This window comes from Eublepharis macularius, chromosome 5 (genome assembly GCF_028583425.1).
Source record: "Eublepharis macularius isolate TG4126 chromosome 5, MPM_Emac_v1.0, whole genome shotgun sequence".
NCBI lineage: Eukaryota > Metazoa > Chordata > Lepidosauria > Squamata > Eublepharidae > Eublepharis > Eublepharis macularius.
Genome location: NC_072794.1, coordinates 24,972,590 through 24,992,693, shown reverse-complemented (window position 1 = coordinate 24,992,693; position 20,104 = coordinate 24,972,590). Strand labels below are relative to the sequence as shown.

Below are 20,104 nucleotides of genomic sequence, written 5' to 3'. Positions count from 1 at the left end.
CTTCCGGGTGTTTTGCGCAGCGTTCCGGAGGCCGGTAAGAAGTGTGGAAATGGCCCAGTACACTATTTAACTGGGCGGGGAACAGTCCTTATGGCTCCGTCTGAATCCTCGATTAGTCAGTGGATCAAGAATCCATTGTCCAGGACTGTCATTTTTTTACCAAGGAGGATGGAAGGGAAATAAAAATTGACCAGTTTATTAGGGATCTCTCAGATGAAGAAACTTTATGGCTACCACCCCCCCCCCCCAAGAACTATTGTGCTATCTCTCTAAAGCCTCCTTTTCTGCCTCCTATTCAGAATTATATCTACACTGTAGAATGAATCCAGGATTTTAAAAAAAAATCGAAACTGTTCCCATTTCATTCAGGACTGGGGCTGCTGATATCCTGAAGTTTTCCTGGAATTACTTCTCTCCAGACTACAGAGATCAGTTCCCCTGGAGAAATGGCAGCTTCTTCAGATGGCAACACTTCCCACTGACCTCCCTCCCCTGCCCAGACTCCTGCCTCCCCAAGGACCACCCTAAAATCTTCAAGAATTTCTTAAGCTCAAGTTGGCAGCTCTGATCAATACATTTTGCCCTTCCCCTTCGGACTCCGAAGGCAACTATTTTCTGTAACTCAGAGGGGAAAGCTAGGAGAAGAGGATTTCGATATGTGTGTCTCATAATGAAATTTTGCTGCCATGGCAAGTTCTCTCTTAGTGCCCTAAGAGAGGGAAAACGATATTACCTTTAAGCCTTTTCCTGGTTCTGAGAAATGGGAGAGGATGATGGAAGATGACACTTTAGTTGTTGAACAGAGGAATAGGTGAAACTCCACCCCGATGCGTTTCCTTGCCAAAAGAAAATCAACCTTTCTTCAGACAGCAATCCTATCCGCATTTGCTAGAATACGAGTTACTTCTGATTAAACATAAATAGGATCCTGCAGTTAGAGGTGAAATACAGGCATGTGCTTTCATTCATTTTGTTAGCAGAACTTCTGGTGGGGGTGAGGACTCCTGATAGCAAAAGGTGTTGGGGTTCAAACACATGAATACACCAGGGACTGAATCTGGGACATTCGGCATGCCAAGCAGATGCTTTACTCTGAGCCACAACCCCCCCCCCCCCCCCGCAAGACTTCTGAAAGTCATTTTCTGGAACCATCAACCCTATATCTAGTTCAGACTGGTTGTATATAATTAATTTCCCAGCGGTGAACCCTTAGTTCTACATATGGCCAAAGGCTTCATTGCTTTGTGTACAACACAGAAAATGAGTTCTTGAGCTAGGGATTTGGAGAGTTCTTGATCAAATCGAGACTTGCAGTGCTCATGTCCTTCTCATAAACCTGACTAGTGTGTTGAGTATTGGCTTTTGAGGAAAGTGGACATGTGGAACTATTTGTCTCCTGCCTTAGTTGCAAACACTGTAGCCAAAGGAGAGGTGGCATTAGGTTGGCACCTGTGTAGGAATCAATTAAGGATCTGTGATGCAGTGCTTAATTTTATTGCAAGGAAGGAGGAAGAGGATGAACCACGGTTTGTTGGCTGTGGCTTCTCTTGATCACCCTCTCTTCCACCTCACCAGTCTCAATGAGTACCAGCCATCACGGCAACCCAGTCAGGTCAGTAGACCTGTAACTTCTGCCTCAGCAACTGACCTCATGTACTGTGGGTTGGAGGTAGTACATTGTACACATCTGGGTTTTATGTACAGCAATCCATAGCCCATCCTGATCCTGGTTGCATTTGTCCCAGAAGTCTTCCACTTCTATTTGAGGAAAAACTGCCTTGTGTAGGAATGCCAAAGCTCCTAGTCCTGAAGGAGCACGTGCAAAACAGGTTTAACACTCTAGCCTTCCCCCCTTTCTCCTCTTCCCTCCTGCACTCCCTTCTGAAGAATAATGTGATAATTGCCATGTGTGACTATTTACTTAAGGAGGTGGTGCCACCCCCAGTTGGGCAGGTTCATCACTGGAGAAAACACTGCTACCGCACTGAGCCTCAAATCGCTGGTAATTGAGAGTGCTTTCCCACTGCAGGTGTGCCGCCACCCTCAAGCTGTTTTCAACCGTCTGTCATGGTCCCCACCCCCACCCAACATTTGTGTGTCACTGTCAGATCTAGAATCTAAAAGCTAGAGATAACAGAAATTAGAGAGTACTTGAAAGTACCAACGTGCAAGTTTTTAAAAGCTTGACAGGCGATGCCTGGTTTATATTCATATCTGGTCCTCCTTCCAAGGACCTCACACAGGGCTTGACCTCACCCTAACCCGGTTATGTCAGTTGGGCTGAGGATTGTCTCCCACCAGAAGGTTAAAAATGAGCCTCATGGTGGTCAGAAGACTCTGGGTTCCTGTAGCAGCTTTAGATCTGATAGGCAGGGCTTTTTTCAGTGGGAATGCAGTGGAACGGAGTTCCAGCACCTCTTGAAAATGGTCATATGGCTGGTGGCCCCGCCCCCTGATCTCCAGACAGAGGGGAGTTTAGCTTGCCCTCTGTGCCGCTGGAGCGGCGCGAAGGGCAATCTAAACTCCCCTCTGTCTGGAGATCAAGGGGCGGGGCCACCAGCCATATGACTATTTTTGCTGAGGGAGATTTAAAACTTTTAAAAAGTCCCCCCCCCCTTTGTCCAGCTGACCCAAAGTGACATTGTGCGGTCCTGAGTTCCACCACTGAGTTCCACTACCTCTTTTCCCAGAAAAAAAGCCTTGCTGATAGGTGCTTGCTTGCAAGGCCCCATTCCTACCCTTTGTTGCCTTCCTGGTTGCTCACCCACTTCCCAGCATTGCAGAGATGCTTGCAACACAATGCGGGGCGGGGGGGGGGGGGGAGAACGCACTGATTCACAACTACTTCTTTGTTACCATTTTGGCTCTTTAAGAAAAAATCCAGAGAGCAAGTGAATAGGGAGGCATCAAGGCTGGGGATGAGTCTGTCTGTCTGTGTGCTCCTTCTAAGGAGCACAGGATGGCTCACCTACTTCTCCACTCCTCATTTCATCCTTACAACAACCCTAGAAGGTGATTGGACTGAGGAGCCCAAGGTCAGCCAAAAAGCTTTCTAGCAGAATTAAGCACCTGGAAGCACTCGCACAAGCCAGCTGGAGGTTGGCTCTATTTAGGTTCCCTGTGCAAATAGCACTTCAGATAAAATGACATGGACAAGGCCACCCAACTGTGTCTCAGAATGAGGCTATGTCACTAAAAAGGTGCTTGGAGGATTTCTTCTTTGGCTACCTTTGCTCAGAATGAGGCATCGTCTCGATGCATGGAAGGTTCCTTTTGGCCCTGTTGGGAAATGTCAGTGTAGCAAATGTGGGGGCCATAAACAGAGACACAAACTGGAAAGCTCTAGCTCCTTCACAGATATTCATTTTGTCCTTGGAGGGTGCTTCTTTCGAGAGGATTGACTTCAGCTCCTACACTGGACCATTTTGAAAAGGCTGTGCCAGTGAGTCAGACAAAAATGAGGGTTTAATTAGCGTTAAGGAAAACATGAAAAAAGAGGCAGCAGAACCTTTCATTCCAAGGAGATTGATGGTACCACCCTCAGACAGTCACGTATTGCTGCATCACTGTGCTGACCGACGCCATGGTCCAGCTACCTGCCAAAAGGATAAATGGGGTCTGGGAAGCGGTCACGGAGATGGAGAGGGGGCAGGGCCTTATTAAAAGGCAATGACTAACCCTATTAGAGTCTTGGGCGAGCTTGTGAAAAGCCTTTTAAGCTGTCAATCATTTGCTCCACGGCTTGTGCATCCCTGGGTAAGCTGGGCTTCATTCTTCCTCTCTCGTTGGCTCCTCCGAATTTCAGCTTGGGTAAAATAATGCAGTTTTGTGGGAGGGCCACACGACACACAATTAGCACTGATAACATTTACAGGACGACAGTGAGTTTGCAAAAACAGACGGGGGGGGGGGATGAGATGTGGCAATGCAGGGTCAAAAGGCCAGCAGCATCCTACATGCCATGATGACCTCATACCCTACCCACTTATATTTGCCCACACTTGATGGATTCAGATGTGGCAAGTCGGGAGACCAGCCTAGATGTCCCAGTGTTAACTGAAGATACATCTGTGCCCTCAGATATTGTCAAGCACAGGTTTTTAGAATCCCTGACTATTGTGCCTCTCTTAATATGTGGATGTGTAGCCCTGGCTGATTCCGCACACATTGGACAATGCACTTTCAAAGCACTTTAGCAATCATTTGGAAGTGGATTTTTTGTTTCACACACGAAAAATTCAGTTCCAAATGATTTCTAAAGAAGATTGGAAGTGCATTATCCAACATGTGCGGAATCAGCCCCTGTCTTAGCTGTAGCAGCAGCCATTAGGAAGGAAGGTCATTCTGGACGCAGTGACAGTGGAAGAGAAAGGTAGAGGCAGAGTCTTAGTAGGTTGTTCAGAAAAGTTTGTAAGGTTGCCAGTTGGCTGCCATTTTACTGCTTCAGCCAGTAAAACTATATTCTGGCAAGTAATGAATATTGATGTCTGAAAATCCAGTAAACTTCAAAGATGTTTAGGTAGCTTAGGGGTTTGTGTGTGTGTGTACTTGCTCTTAATCTAATAAAACCCACCAGGAATAGATTAATAGATAAATTGTTAGGAGATCAACAGTTTTATATTGGAGTTCTTTAAGAGACCTTGAAAGTATGCAGCCTGGATGTGCAGGCTTAGTTTTCGGTTTGTCTAGTAGTCCTAGAACTTCATCTCTTGGCACCTGAACTTGACTCAGCTCTTCAGACACACCCTTCCCCAAACTGGCTCCCTGGGTACATGGAGCCCCACATTTTCCACAGTGATAACGCATGCAAAGATTTCATTTAATTTCTCTGTCATTCTCCCATCTTCCTTAAGCGAGCCTTTTATTCCTTTGGCATCCAAAGGCCCAACTGCTTCCCCAACTGGTTTCCTTCCTGCTCCTGCTGTATTTGAAGAAATGCTTATTGTTTGTCTGAATGTTTTAGCTATCTGCTTCTCAGGCTCCCTTCTTGCCTTCTTGTCTACTTACATTTGTTTCCCCAGAACTTACACTCCTTTCTGTTCACCTCAAAAGGGGGAATATTCTTTTTCTTTGCCGATTGATTCTTTCCATGGTTTGCTATAGAGCCAGATTCCATCTAGATTTCATTTTCTGCCCATGGTCCAACAGATTTGACCAGATCTTACCCATGACCTTGTTAATCCTTCCCTGTCCCACCAGATTGCAAGTCTGGTTTGCACTGGCACCGCTCTCTGGCTATCCTATCTCTGATTTTGGGCTCTAGACAGCCAGCATTTTAAAAATTAAAAGTGAATCCTTGCTTGTGGGGTATCTGTTAAGGGCAGGATTATAATAACCTATGCAGAGTTATTCCAGTCTAAACCCATTGACGTCCAAATATGCTGAATTGCACAGTAAAGGACTAAATGGAGATCTCTTGAGTTTGACTCCCTAAATATTTGTGTGGATTAACCACTGGAGCTGACCCACAAGTCCAAACAGGTCCGTGTCTTGAAACAATCAAGTACAGAGTGTGAAATCTGGATAGGAAAGGCCTATGACCTTCTGATTTGGATCTGAACCAAAGGCCATCAGTCTCGCTTGAATTTCTGTCAAGAACAAAGCGTCTATTGGCTACACAACCAAAGTTTACTTTAACAGGAGATAAAATTAATCTTCAGAGAAAGTACATTCTATCTTAACTACTGTCTTGTCTACAAATGTGAAGGCCTGGGAAAAAATTGGAAATTTTGGTAGTACTGGAAAAAAAAACCCACGTATGAAATATTTTCTGTTTGGGAATGAGTGAATTACTTTAAGACAACATTTTACTCACTCAGAATGTGTAATAGAAAGATTTTTATGTAAGACAATCTTAGATAATGATAATTCATGTGTACACTATAGACATATTATAGCATAGTTGGAAGAATATGTTTGTTTAAATGTGACTAATTTTTCCACATTTAATATAATATAATATGTATGATGATGATACTCTATTGAATAATTCATTTCTTTCAGTCTTACAAAGATTAACCCAATATCCCAATATGCTGCTAGCTCTGTTATGACTGTATGAAATTATTTCTGCACAAACAACACGCATTCTTTCCTTTGTTATAAAATCTGTGTTTCCTATTTTCAATTTTTATTCTGTTCCATCTCTCTGATGGCAAAGCTAAAATACTAATAGGGAAAGATGCAACCGTTTGCATCTCTCTCTCTCTCTCTCTCTCTCTCTCTCTCTCTCTCTCTCTCTCTCTCTCTCTCTCTCTCTTAGTATTAGGTATATTCAGGGTTTTTTTTCTGGGAAAAGAGGTGGTGGAACTCTTAAGAGGGAAATGAGAAAGAAACACATGGGTTTCTCTGAAATTATTTTCAAGCACTATTGTCCAGTATTTTCAAGAGGTGCCGGAACTCCGTTCCACCATGTTCCCCCTGAAAAAAAGCCCTGGGTATATTAGTTATTTTGCTAGTAGAACATTAAGACGTTCTCATAAATATGCCAAATAGTACATTTTTATTTTATAAATACTGAATTTTATGTTAAATCTGTAAAATAAATTTAGACTTGATAAGTATTGCATAGAATTCAATGTTTCTGCCAATTTATATCCCCGCCCCCCCAGGGGGAAATATTTTTTCTTACAGGTTCAAAAGTTTTGAAAATTTTATATTTCTATTCATTTCCAGAAATAGTAAAATGACTGTCTGAGATGTTTCCTGGGAAACCACAGAGTTGCTACTGAGAGGATTAATTAGGACTATTAGCAAATATTTTGAATGGCAGTTTAATTTAAAGATTAAATGTAAAAAATTAAAGGTCAGCCAGGAATGCCTATGTTTCTTTCTCTAGAGCATTCTAACCAGTCTAGGGCGTTTACTAATCAATGTGGCTTTATAGAGAATAGCCCATAGCACACACCCTTGGGTTCCCCACTCCCTCTCCAGCCTCTCCATTCTGCTCTTGTCCCTCACCCTTCAGGGGCGAGACAGAACTCAGTTGTTTTTATTCACTCCCCTTTCCTCGTTCAAGATTGGCGGCAAGCTGTGCATATTCAGTCAGACTCTCTAGACTCTCAAAAGGTTTCCCCAACTTGTGAAACTTCGGAGACCAATTAAGCTACTTTAGCAACCTAATAGGACAGCAAAGCACCTGCCTTGATTTGGCTGTGTGGCTGTGTTGTCTCAGCCAAGAGGTCAATTACATTATTTCGTTGCTAACATCAGGCAGGTCACTTCTTGGCAAAGCAGCATGCAGTGTGGCAGTGGTTGTGTAGTGGTTAGAGCATTAGGCGACGATCTGGGAGACCCAAGATTGAATCTTCACTCTGCCATGGGAGTTTGCTGGGTGATCTTGAGCCAGTCACTCTCATGAAGCCTAGTATACTTCACAGAGTTGTGAGGGTAAGATGGAGGAAAGGAGAATGGAAAAGTTTGTTCAAGAAGTTCCTTTACTGGTAGTCTCAGATCTCTTGGACTACCAGCGACTGATGCAGGCTGTTATGGATTCCTACTGTGGAGAAACGTGGGATATAAATGAAGAAGATGAATAAATATGGCAGGCACTTTGCCACCTAATGCAGTTGATAAAGTAAACACGATGGCATCCAAGAGGAGGACATTTTGTCCCAAATTGTTCCATGAGAGGAGGACATTTTGTGAGAGCATGCGGAGCCCTGTTGAGCATAAAATGGCCACGTATCTGAGGAAGTGAGGTGTGAAAGTTCATGTTGAAATAAGTTTGTATTGAAATAAATGTTATTAATCTTTAAGGTGCCAGTAGAATTTTGTTTTATTGAGAATGAAATGGGTTCTGCTAAGTTCAGTGGGACTTACCTCCTTAGCAAGCGTATTTCAATCTTGACTGTCAACAATGTCAGTCAAAACTCTTTGTTCCTGGCACTCCCATGGGATGTTAGGAGCTGGGGCTGAGCTCAAGTCTAAAAAGAGGACTAACAGGAATGTTTGGGTTAAACATTGGGTTAAAGTCTGGGGAAATTGGTATATTTTATGTATGAGTTGTACATGAGGGAGGGGATGCTGAAACTGAATCCTCCTGACAAGACAGAAATTGATTCCGCACACATTGGATAATGCACTTTCAATGCACTTTAGCAATCATTTGGAAGTGGATTTTTTGTCTCACACACGAAAAATTCAGTTCCAAATGATCTCTAAAGAGGATTGGAAGTGCATTATCCAATGTGTGTGGAATCAACAAGAGTTTGTCTGGATTAGTAGAAACTTGAGATCTCTCCTGTCTTGGATGGGTTATACTTTCTTTGAAAAGTCAGATTTGCTACTTGGGAGTGCTGCTTGACACCAGGCAGCTGCAGCGGTTTAGAGTGTTTTTGCTCAGCTTTGGTGCATCAGCTGCATCAGTTCCTGACTTAGTGAAGAGTGTTTAAAAGCTGCAGTTAGTGAGGAATGCTGCAGCTATACTGCGGGTTGAGGCCATCTATAGGGATCATATGACCCTGATGTTATAGCTATTACACTTGGTACCTGTCTGCTCCCAATAGGGTTGCCAGGTCCTCTTACCCTCCTGGCAGGAGGGGGGGAGCCCTGGCTCTTACTTTTCTCGGAGTGTTCACATGTGGTCAAAGCATGCCCATGCCCCCAGGGTGGCGCGATGATGTCACTTCCTGGAAGTGATGGCATCATGCAGGGCGTGGGAATGGTCTTGCACTTTGCAGCCCCAAACGGGCCCAATTTGGCCTATTTGGGGCCCAAATCAGCCTGCTGCAAAGCACAAGAGTACTCCCTGGGCAGAGCAATGATTTCAGTCCTGGGACTGACATTGCTGCACTGACCCAGGAGTGCATCCAGAAGGCCTGTTCCCCTGCCTTCCCCTCTGCCGGCCAGGTGAATGGTGGCATTGGGAATTAAGGTAACAGAGAGAGGCCCTCCTGTCTCCCATTAGCTAAAGAAGCTCACATGGTGGCGTACACAAGAGAAAGCCTTTTCAGGGGCAATGCCATGATTATGGAACAGTATACCCAGGGAAGGGCACCTGACCCCTTCAGTATCGGTGTTCAGGAGGCAGCTGAAGACGTTTTTATTTAGGTCTGCTTTTAATTAACATTGTTTTCATGTTACTCTATTTTTATCTGTGATTGTTTTTATTTATATTGTAAGCCGTCTTGAGTTCCTGCATGGTATATTGCTGCTTCCCAAAAGGTTTTTGCTGCCACTAAAGGTTTAGCTTTAGGGTCAAGCAGTATGTGCAGGTTTTTAAAGAGCTGGGTTTGGGTTCCCTGCAGCCTCACAGAAGCTGTGAGGAATGGCTGTTAACAAATAAAGAAGAGCCCAAATGACCGCAGAATGCCTCGGTGGGGGTGGGGGGTGGCTCTTCCTTCCCCCCTCAAGTCATTTCCCTGTGTCAAAATCACACAGGAGGGAGTTCCCCCCCCCTGCTTTTTCTGTTCCACAGGGAGTATTCTGTGCTTGACCCTTAAATATCTTCTGTTTAACTAGTATTATTGGAAGGCTTTGTTATAAATGGTAGAATGACAGAACAGTCAATACACTGGCTAAAATCTGCAGTTCACTCTGCCCCCTAGGATACAGCTACCATCCAGTCACGACATACTCCATTCACCCTTCCAGCCCCCTTCCTTCTTTCCTCAGAGGCCTGCATTTAAACTCACAGTAACAAATATTTTTCAAAGCCATGTTAATACACACAAACTTATTACATGCAAAACATTACTGACATACAGCAGAAATAGCACTGGCATCTAAGGCTCAGGCCTGTGGAACCTGGCACTGGGGCAGCTACACCAAGGCGGAATGCATTGTAACTCTTTGCTTAATTTGTTTATTTCAGACCAACGATGCCTTAGGAGCCACCTGGAACTGGCTGTACTTCATACCCCTCATCATCATCGGATCATTCTTTGTCCTCAACCTTGTCCTGGGAGTGCTTTCTGGGTGAGGCAATTATCTGTTTTTTTCTCCATCAAACCAAATTTCAAATACAAAATTCTGGCCAACCTTCCTTGTCAGGAACTCTCAGCCTTTCTTCTCAGTCTGTCCACAAGTTGCTGAACCAGGTTGGTGACGTGAGGAAATCACACAACATACACAAATAATTGGGGCTGGCAGAAATAGAAAATCCCAATAACAGTCCCTCATATTGCCTGCCGTTGCATGCTCACATTATTAACATGAAGAAAAAATCCCCCAGTAAGTTCTCTTCCACAAACTTCATTGACATGAATAGAAAGTCTGCAAGGCTACGATAGTGCTTTCATTCATTTTATTGCAGCAGCACTTGTACAGAAGAGCCTTCCAATGGATTTTGTCCCATGGGTTACATCTGTCTACCTCTAATTCCCTTCTTGACATCTGGGGTGGGGGGAAACTACAAGGGATACGCATCTGAAAAAAAAACACATTTTATGGATTCAGATTTTAGAAAGGGCATAAATGGTATTCAATGGTATTTGGTTCCAGGTATCATTTTGGAATTCAGGTATGGTTTTTTTTGAAGATTCCAGAATTATTCAGGTTCTATTATTCCCTATCGGGACTCAGGAGACCTTTTCGGGGATGGGGGGCTGGTATGGCTGTTTTTCATCCAAATGAAACCAAATTTGCAGGGGAGCTAGTGCTGCCTGTCCACTAAAGGACCACCCCCCCTCCAAGCTTTAAATGAGTTGGACCAAGGGGTCCAATTCTTCAGGCTCCTGAACAATGTGCCCACAGCCATTCTACTTACAGAGGTGTAAACTGGGAAGAGGAAAGTGGCCTGCCCCAACAAAGGTGGGAGGGAAAAAGGAACCAGCCAGACTTGCCGTTCTGTCAGGCCCTGTGCCTGACTTGTGCGGGCCAGGAGCCACCCTCCTTGGGCCTCTGCCTGGGAAATTCAGAGAATCAAAGAAAAACAAGACACTTGTTGTGGATGGTAAGCCACTGAACAAGAAAAACTACATGGATTTTTTGGGAGGGGAAGTGCTTTTTCATAATGCCTAATAATCCTAGATTTGTGTAACCATTCAGAAAAATCATGGTAACAATCTGAAGCAAATGATTTTCATATATATTTTCAGCTTGGGAATTTTGGAATTCCCCTTAAAACCACTTCCTGAGGCAGCTGTCTGACCTGTCTTTGTGGTATAACCTCTTCCAGTGGCCAAGGAAGGTGCATCACATAGTGTTTTTCCAAGAGCGTGAGCTTGGGCCATCTCCTGTTTGCCTTCTCCCCGCCCCTCCCCGCACAGCATTCAGAGATCCTTGTGTGCAGTTGTCGCATGCAGCCTGTAGCTGTGTGCAGAGATCTGTGGATTGGGACACTAATCTCACACCAAGGTGAGAAAAGTAATAAAAACAAGACATCTTTGATCTCTTGTAAGGAATTATCATTAAACAAAGCAGAGACTCCCTCTGCTCTCCTTTCTTCCCAGATAACATTGGGGTGATGGAGTAGAGTTCAGTCTACCTCTCCTGCATCTCTAAAGTCAGAGCATCTCTTGCAGAGACAGTTTAGGTGATGGATGTGTGGGTGAATTCTTCCATGGGTATGACCTGAGTGAATGAGATTAGGATGTTGTTGCTTGTGTATGTGTGTATATAGATGGCAGTACCGTGTAAGCTCTTTTATTTGCCCCTGAGGAAATGCGAGTTTAACGCAAACCATCAGTCCAGGGTTTGAAAATAATCAGAGCTTCTCATCTCCATAACAACCAGCCACGTGGCTGCACAGATGTGTTCTCAAATGTTGTCAGATGCTTCCAGCATGTGGATAAGTAAGATTCCCAAGGAATCCTGGATTCCTTTCCACCATGCCCTTGTCTCAATCCCTGTATTGGGATTTCCTCGGCAGTATTAGAAGTCTGGACTCAAATTGCCAGACGCTGCAAATTTCCCAGTGTATGCCTCTCTAATGCTTCAAGATTCCCCCTCCCCCCAAGCCTTTGAGTTACTGGTTCTTTAGAACAATAAAGTTTCTAATCCCCAGTATCATGAAGAAAATTTTGAAGACATGATCACTGCAACTAAATCAAAAGGCAAGTAAAAATAATCAGAAGGAATTATTCTTAGGAGGTTCTTTTCCAGTGGTATGAGAAGAAAAACAAGTACCTTGAAGATACAACATGGATCTTAATGGCCTAACAGTGCAATGAACGCATGGTGCAACTTCATACTGAGTCAGACGATTGGCCCATCAAGGTCTTTATTGTCTACTCAGACAGCAGCAATTTTCCCAGCTCCTTAGGCTGGGATACCATTCACATCACTCAGTCCCTGATTCTTTAACTGGAGATGCTGGGAATTAAACCTGGATGCTTTATCACTGAACCATGCCCTCTCCCTGATGTCTTTTGTCTCCTGTCTTTCCCCAGCTGTTCCCACTAGTGCTGCCTCACTCCTACATTGTGCTGAAGAAACAAAGAATACAACTCTGTGATGTAGTGGGTTAGAGTGGCAGACTAGGATCTGTGACACTCAGGTTTGAATTCCCAGTCTGCCATGGGAGCTTGCTGCATAGGGTTGGCACTTACCTTGTGTCACTCATGTAGTCACTTTTTGCTCATATGCAAAGCGTGCATGTCCCAGCACTTGCATGATGGCATCAGTTCTGGAAGTGATGTCATCATGCTGCCCATAGGAGCGCTCCTGGCTTCAAATGAAGTGTCAAACACTCCCATGGCCGGCACAATGATGTCACTTCCAGAAGTGATGTTGCCACGACCCTGGGAGCATCCACACCACGCATGTTCCCGGGGTGCCTGTTGGTGGTGGCCAACCTCCAGGGAGCTTGCCACCTCCCGCTGATCGCGGGAAGATCAGCGGGTTAAGGGGCAAATCCCCAGGAGTTTGACTGCCGCTGGCAGGCACCTAGGAACCCTACTGGGGGAACTTTGGGCCAGTCACACACATTCAGCCTGACCTACCTCACAGGTTGTTGTCAGGATGAATAGAGCAGGGGAGATGTATATCATTTTGGGTCTGCATTAGGGAGAAAGATGGGGCATAAATGAAGTAAATAAAATAAAAACAAAATAAGTTGTAGTATAATATTGATATGACAGCAAGCGAAGATTTTAAAACTCTGTGCCAGGGCACAGTCATGTAGGACTGCAATTGCTTCACCACTGAGCAATTGCAGCTTCACTCATGCGCTAAGAATTGGGGGATATTACAAGGCAATGTGTGCCAGGGTCAGTGGAGAAGCAGTGGCAACAGCATACACTTTTGCTTTTGGAACCTTACAGCTTATGGTAGAACACCCATCCCGAGACGAAACAGGAAGCTGACAGCACCTGCTCAGTTTTATCACTTTCTCTAATATCTGTAAGGATTAGAAACTTGTTCAAAAGAAAGAAAGAGAGAGAGAAAGAAATTGGAATCAGGAGTTGTTTAGAGAATCCTATATTGGCTCCATATTCCCTGCCATCTGATGCATACAGACCTGTTTGTTGGGCAAAGAAGCAGAAGAGCAAGCCCATGGGGCTGCAGGAAAAGCTTTAGCACTGGCACTGCATACTTTCATTCAGCACAATACAATTTATTAGGATCTGTGAACTGGCTTAATGGCTGGGGTGGAATTCAGGGCAGGCCTGGGAGGGTCCAGCCTACCTCATTATTGGAAAGGGTGGGCCTGACCATCGGGTCTTTGTTATCTTGGGATCATGTTTGACTTTTAACTTCTGTTAGGTTATCAGAAAATAATACAAATATTGGGGAAATTTTATGGTAGACTGATAATGATGGCCTTGTATAATCTGTAAGGACTTCCTGTCTTATTGAGTCCCACTAGGGTTGCCAACGCTGGCTTGGGAAGTTCCTGGAGATCGGGAGGGGGGGGTAAAGCCTGGGGATGGTAGTTTTTGAGGAGGGGTGGGACCTCATCGAGGTCTAATGCTTAGAGTCTACTCTCCAAAGCAGCCCTTTTCACCAAGGGAACTGATCTCTGCAGTCTGGAGATCAGTTGTAATTCTGGGAGATCTCCAGCCAGCACCTGGAGGTGGCAACCCTAAGTTCCACCTAGGAACTGTGACGTCTTGTGAACATTTTCCCAATCTGATCTCTGCACAAAGAATGTTCTTATCAATCCACCAGTTTTTTTGAGTGATCCTATAATCCTGTGGCATAATGTTATAGATACTCAGAGGATCCAAGAAAGAAATTTGCTATGTTGCACTTGCATTACTACAATTGCAGCAGATTTAAACTTTCAGTTTCAGATAGGCTTTTCTGTGTCTCAAAAACTGCTTCTCTAAGCACTACAGCTTTTTCTGCTTCCCTTTTTTTCTTTATATTGGCACAGCCTGAGAAAGAAAGGGGGAGGAGGGAGGGGGAGAGACGACACAGAGCTGTACATCTTAGATGAATTAGTATTTTATATAGATCTCTGCTCTTTGACCCCTTTGCCCCATGGCCTCCTCTGCTTTAACTCACTGAGTTCTACTTGAACCCAAACACCCTACTCCTGATGTGCAGCCAGGATTTGTCCAGGAGTAGGGCCTGCCCCTTAGTAATACTTTCCAGGAGTTGGCAACCATATGACCCTGTATCCTGCTGAGAATGCTGTGTAAACTTGTTTAAGCATTGAGTGGAGCTGGACTCCAAGCCCCCAGGTGGGGGGGGGGGTCCCCTGCCTTCATCTCCTTTCTCCCTGCCACTGTTCTGACTAGAGGCAGGAATTCTTTTAAATTGGCTTTCGAGGTGTTGGCATGATGGCACTTCATGCTTTTGTAGGAATTGCTAGAAAATCTATGATAAAACCATAGAGGTTTTTTAGAGAGGACTGATATCACTTCTGGGTTTTCCCTAGAAGTGAAATCATAGAATCACCAATGGTTGCCCCCTCCCCCCTCCCCCGCCCATGTCCCCACCTCTGGTCTTCCAATGATTGCCAGGCAGGGTCTTAGCAACGATAAGTTGAGTTTCTATCATATTGCACTTTTACCCTTCTGGGAAAAAGAAACACAGATTTTCAGTCCTTTCTCCACATGTGGTCTGCTTTTCAACCCTGCTTGTTAACTCTGCATTATTGCATGGTCAGCTTTTGCACTAATAACTTTCCAGAAGGGACTGTTCCCCGTTTTTATTTCTGTCCGTCTGGCCTGGGGTCTCTCAACAGAATGAGCCCTGGCAGTGTCTTTGTAGGATGCCAGGATTGGTTTCAGAACATCTTGGTCCAGACCAACTTGAATGTCACATCCAAAGATCAATGAAGTGCCACGAAGGGCTGTAATTATGACTTTGGGAGTAAACATAAATAAGTAGTTACAGCTGGAGCAAAACAGCATCCGGGATGGCTGTAATGTTCCTGGGTAGCATCCAGCGTCTGCGTAGGTCACGCAGAAGCATTCAAGCCTCTCGGTTATTAACGTCTGGGGATCAGTCATCGCAGCATCAATGTCCCAGCTTGGTGCTCCTGGTCTGAAAAGTGCTTTCTTTCATAAGGAAAAGAAAGAAATCTTTTTTGATTCCCCTCAAGTAAAATGGGGTATTAAGCAGTCTCCTGGCCAACTCCGTAATTATGCCCTGCCTAATTACTTTCTTCAGGATGTGGTATTCTTTTTCATTTCCTACTTTTAAAAATGGCTGTGGATGGTTTCCTGAATCCTGCTGCACAGTCAGGAGTATTTATTTATCCCTGTTTTTGTACCTTGCCCTTCCTCCAAGGAGCTCAGGGACAGCATGTCTCGTGGGGTTACCTCAATTTATTCTCACAATGCCTGAAAGGGAGGCAAGGGGGCGAGAGTAAGAAAGACAGAAAAGACTGGGGAAATGGGAGAGGGAGCGAGTGAATCGCTGTGAGGCAGAGCTAATGTTGGAGGTGCTTTCTGTTGGAAATTGTCATTTTGGTTCACTGTTCTAAAGAGAGAAGTGGGAGGGAGTTGTGAAATAAATTAACTTTTAAAGATAAGTTAGACTGTGAGAGTGATTTGTCCAAGGCCATGGAATGAGAGCCAAGCTACAAGTGACGCCTGACACAGGTTGGACACTTGTCAGCTTCCCTCAAGTTTTGATGGGAAATGTAGGCATCCTGGTCTTGCAGCTTGGCTCTCCATTTAACTGAAGTTTACAGACCCCCCTCCACACCCAGCGGATGGGAAGGGGGGCGCCCGGCAAGAGCCTGATGCTTGCAATCCCCTCCTGACTGCATGTTCTCCCTTCCATAGACTGCTGCTCTGTAAATGTCAATTAAATGGAGAGCCAAGCTGCAAGACCAGGATGCCTACATTTCTCATCAAAACTTGAGGGAAGCTGACAAGTGTCCAAACTGTGTCAGGCATCACCTGTAGCTTGTCTCTGAGTTTCATTTCTACCCCAGGTATCCCCTGTCAAAATTCAACACACTTATCTAGACTTGCCAGCTTTTAAACTGGTCCCTTTAGCTGTTATTAATCAGTTTGATTTACAAGCAATGATCAGTGGATGTTGTTTAACTTCATGCCATGAAAACCTTCCGTTGTCCATTTCCACTTATTAAACCTTTATGAAAAGAACAGGACTTTTCTTTTTCCTGTCTACGTAACAGCTAAAAAATTCAGCATATGAGGGCCAAAACACACAATACATGTGACACAAATCAAGTCATGGGTACTCAACCTGACTTGCAGTCACACGACTGAGCAGAGGAACTCACCTTCAAAGCATTTGTTGCTCTGTCCGGCTCAGAAGCGCTATGACGTGGAGGAAGGGCTTCAAGCTTGCGTCCTGTGCCATTTTTGCCAGTTAAAATGGTTGCAGTAGGGCTGTTTGGTCCATCTCCTATATCTGGTTGGATTAGTTTCTAATCTTTGCCGACAAGGAGTCAAAAACGTGCTTGAGGAATTCTTTCTAAGTAAAATGTATTTATTCTGTACTCTTGATTTTATTTGTTAAGCCAGTGGTTCTTAATGGGGACCATGTAGCCCCTCCCCCTCCTATGGAAGATGCCCAAATATTGACCAGGGGGGATTCGGAACACAAAAAAAGATTATTAGATAATGGTGAAAATTGTTGCTTGAAATTAGACGTTGCCCATCAGAATAGACGACGCTAGACAGATGGTCTCAGGATGAGGCAATTTCATACATTATGATCAATTAACTGAGTAATATATACATTGAAAAACATAACTGAGAGCCATAAGGGAGAGAAAATACATGAAGTTTTTGCCAAGTGAGGAACAAGAATCACAACTGCAGCAAAGGTGGGTTGGTTTTGTTTTAGGTTTTGAAGGAGACGCAACTTTTTGAGGGAAAACTTGATGCCCCTTGAAAATGGCAGCTTTTGCTGCAAAAGCAAAATGCCATGAAAATGCAGCAATACTTGCTGTCCAGGTCATACCTAGTTAAGCAGTAGAACATGCCTTCAGACCATTCTCCTTCCATGCCAAAAAAAAAAGTCAAATTTGAGATTCTCAGAGCAATAGCTGAGACTAACAGAGCAATCCTAAACAGAGTTACTCCAGTCTATACATCCACTGCAGTCAGTGGACTTAGACTGGAGTGACTCTGCTTAGGATTCCACTGTCTGTGTGGTTAATAAACCTGGCTTCAGTTCCTGGTTGGACCCAAGCCATAGCTTGCAGAATTGCTTGCATTCACAAAAATCACACTAACCGTAGATAGTTTAATTAAATCGTACCTTTGTGTGATGTCTTAACTGAGCCTCTCTGTGACATCATACCTGCATAAAGCTTCAGGAGACTAATTACCCTTTCCATATCTTAGTTCCTCTGAAAGGTGGGGATTGTAGGTTGTGACTTCAGACTGGTTCTCTGGCATGGACGCATGTTGCTGAGCGTCCCACTTGCAGCTGAATATGTGAACTGAGAACCATGCATGGTACAGCCGCTGTGAGGATGACATTGGAAACCTCATCCCCATGGCGAGATCTCCTTCCTCTCAGCCATCCCATGCCATCCCAAGCAGTTAGACCATTCTAAGTTATCTAAGGATGCACTGGTATCACCTAGAAGCTCTAACTATATGCAGCATCATAACATGATGAATCTCTCCATCCCTACCAGTGACGTAGAAGTGGGACAAGGAAATGCTGTATCATGTGAGTGAATATTCCTAGATGTTACACTGCAAGAAGGTGGGGAGGGAAAAACAATTTCAGTGGTTTAGATCTGCTTGTAGAATTGTAATTCTGGAAAATACAATGGTGTGGTGTAGCGGCCCAGGTTCAAATCCCAGCTTACTGTGATATTTAAAGTGTGACCTTGGGCTATTCATTCTCTCTTATCCTAGCCTACTTCACAGGGTTGTTATGAGGATAAAATGGAGTAGGGGAAAACATATATGTAGCCCTGAGTTCCTTGGAGGAAAGAATGGGATAAAAATACACAAAATAAATAAATTTTCCACAATGGATTAGCACCTATGAGTCAATGCAGATGACAGATGCTGATGTGCCAGCAAACAAAAGTGGTGGAGGAGGATTGTGCCTGTCCAGATACCATAGAAGCAAGCTGAACCCCTTGGCAAGGCCGAGGGACTTCTCGTACCCATTAGAGATGGGCACGAAATGAGAAAAAAATGAAACAAGTGTTTCGTCACATTCCACAAATCATGAACTTTCACGAAATTGTCCTGTTTTGCGAAACGATTCGTTAGTTTCATGATTAGTCAGAACCCAGGGCACTTCAATGGCCCCCTTCATACCCAGAGATGCCAAACTCGCAGGGAGACTTCAGCAGGCTCTCCTCCACCCACCCTCACTCAACAAGCCAGCAAGAACATATACTCTAAATAAGAATATAAGCAAAGAAAATTAAAGAAAAAAAGGTAGGCCTCAGTCAAGCTAGGCCACAGAACCAGGTAATGCCCTGAGACTGGGGTGGAGTGGAGGAAAGAAGGCACCCTCACCCAACGACCTTCCCAGCAAGGCCAAGAGCTGAAAATAAGAAAGAGGCTTTTCAGTTTCTTTTAAGCAGCAGCAAATCCAGCCCAAAATTCCCAATTCTACTCTCTCACTCCAAATTCTAGCAATAGGTCCTCCCTCTCCCTCTGTCTACTGGAACTGAAAAGCACGAGACAGAGAGCTGTGCCTTATATAAGAAATGCTCACATAGAGCAGAACAGGAGGTCTCTGGTTGGCAGACAGACCTGCCTAACAGGGGCCGTTTCCAGACGGCTTACCTGCCTCCGGAACGTCGCGCCATCTTGCGGGGAAAATGCGAAATATCGCGTTTTCTTGCGTGAGTTTTGCGCGATGTCATGTGACGTCGCACAAAACTCACGCGAGAAAACGCGATATTTCGCGTTTTCCCCGCAAGATGGCGCGACATTCTGGAGGCAGGTAAGCCATCTGGAAATGGCCAGGGTTTGGAGGGATGAGATTGGTGTTTCCATGGCTACAGAAGCCCATCTCCTCAGTTGCCTAGGGGATTACCCCCCTCCCGCTTCTTGCTGTATAGGGCAGAATGGAAGCTCTCTAGTTAGCAGGGAGATCTGCCTATCAAGGTTATGTGGGCTAAGATTGGGGTTTCCAATAGCAACTAAAGGTCTGCAGACATTCTGAGCCTATGTTGCCTAGGGAATCAATGGATCAGCGCCAGCCTGTCTGGCCTCACAAATCATTCATGAATCATTCATGAATTGGCTCCAAAAGTAATGCATTTCGTGAAAACCGTGGACCCCACAAAACACGTTTCATGAAACACGAATCAGCCCGATTCGTCATGAAATTTTATTCGTATTTCAATTCATGTCCAAGTCTAGTACCCATATGGCAGTAGCATGGGTCTGGGACAGGATGATAGGCCTCAGGCATGCTTGCCACCAGCCGTAGCAGCACTGGCACCTCAGGGGCTCACTGCAGTTGTTTGGATGGAACATCAACCCTGCGTGTTGAGCAAAATAGTATGGTATGTACCAGGGGTTGCCTGCCCCTGTAATAAGGCCACATCTCCATTTCCCAAATATTGCAACTCTTTCTAGGTCAGGGGTTGTTATGCTCTAGCTTGTTTAAATGGCAATGGCATGTTTTTTCAAAATGGTTATATAGTTTAATAGTTTTGTTTTATTATCAGCTGCCTTGAGCAGGTCTCTGGAGAAGCGTCATAAATAAATAAATATTGCGAGAATAAAATAGCGGGGAGGGGAGCTGTGTGTGCCAGTCTGAGCTCCTTGGAGGAGAGAAAAAAATTAAAATGTGTAGGCCG

General features: G+C 44.6%; 1 protein-coding gene across 1 annotated transcript in view; it reads left to right on the top strand.

Annotated features, from left to right (window-relative positions):
• Positions 1–20,104, top strand: part of CACNA1E (calcium voltage-gated channel subunit alpha1 E) — a 378,426-nt gene that overhangs the window by 175,908 nt on the left and 182,414 nt on the right. Inside the window, exon 7 of the mRNA XM_054979594.1 lies at positions 9,815–9,918. Within this exon, the coding sequence (XP_054835569.1) occupies positions 9,815–9,918 (104 nt within the window). The remainder of the gene's footprint in view (positions 1–9,814; positions 9,919–20,104) is intronic.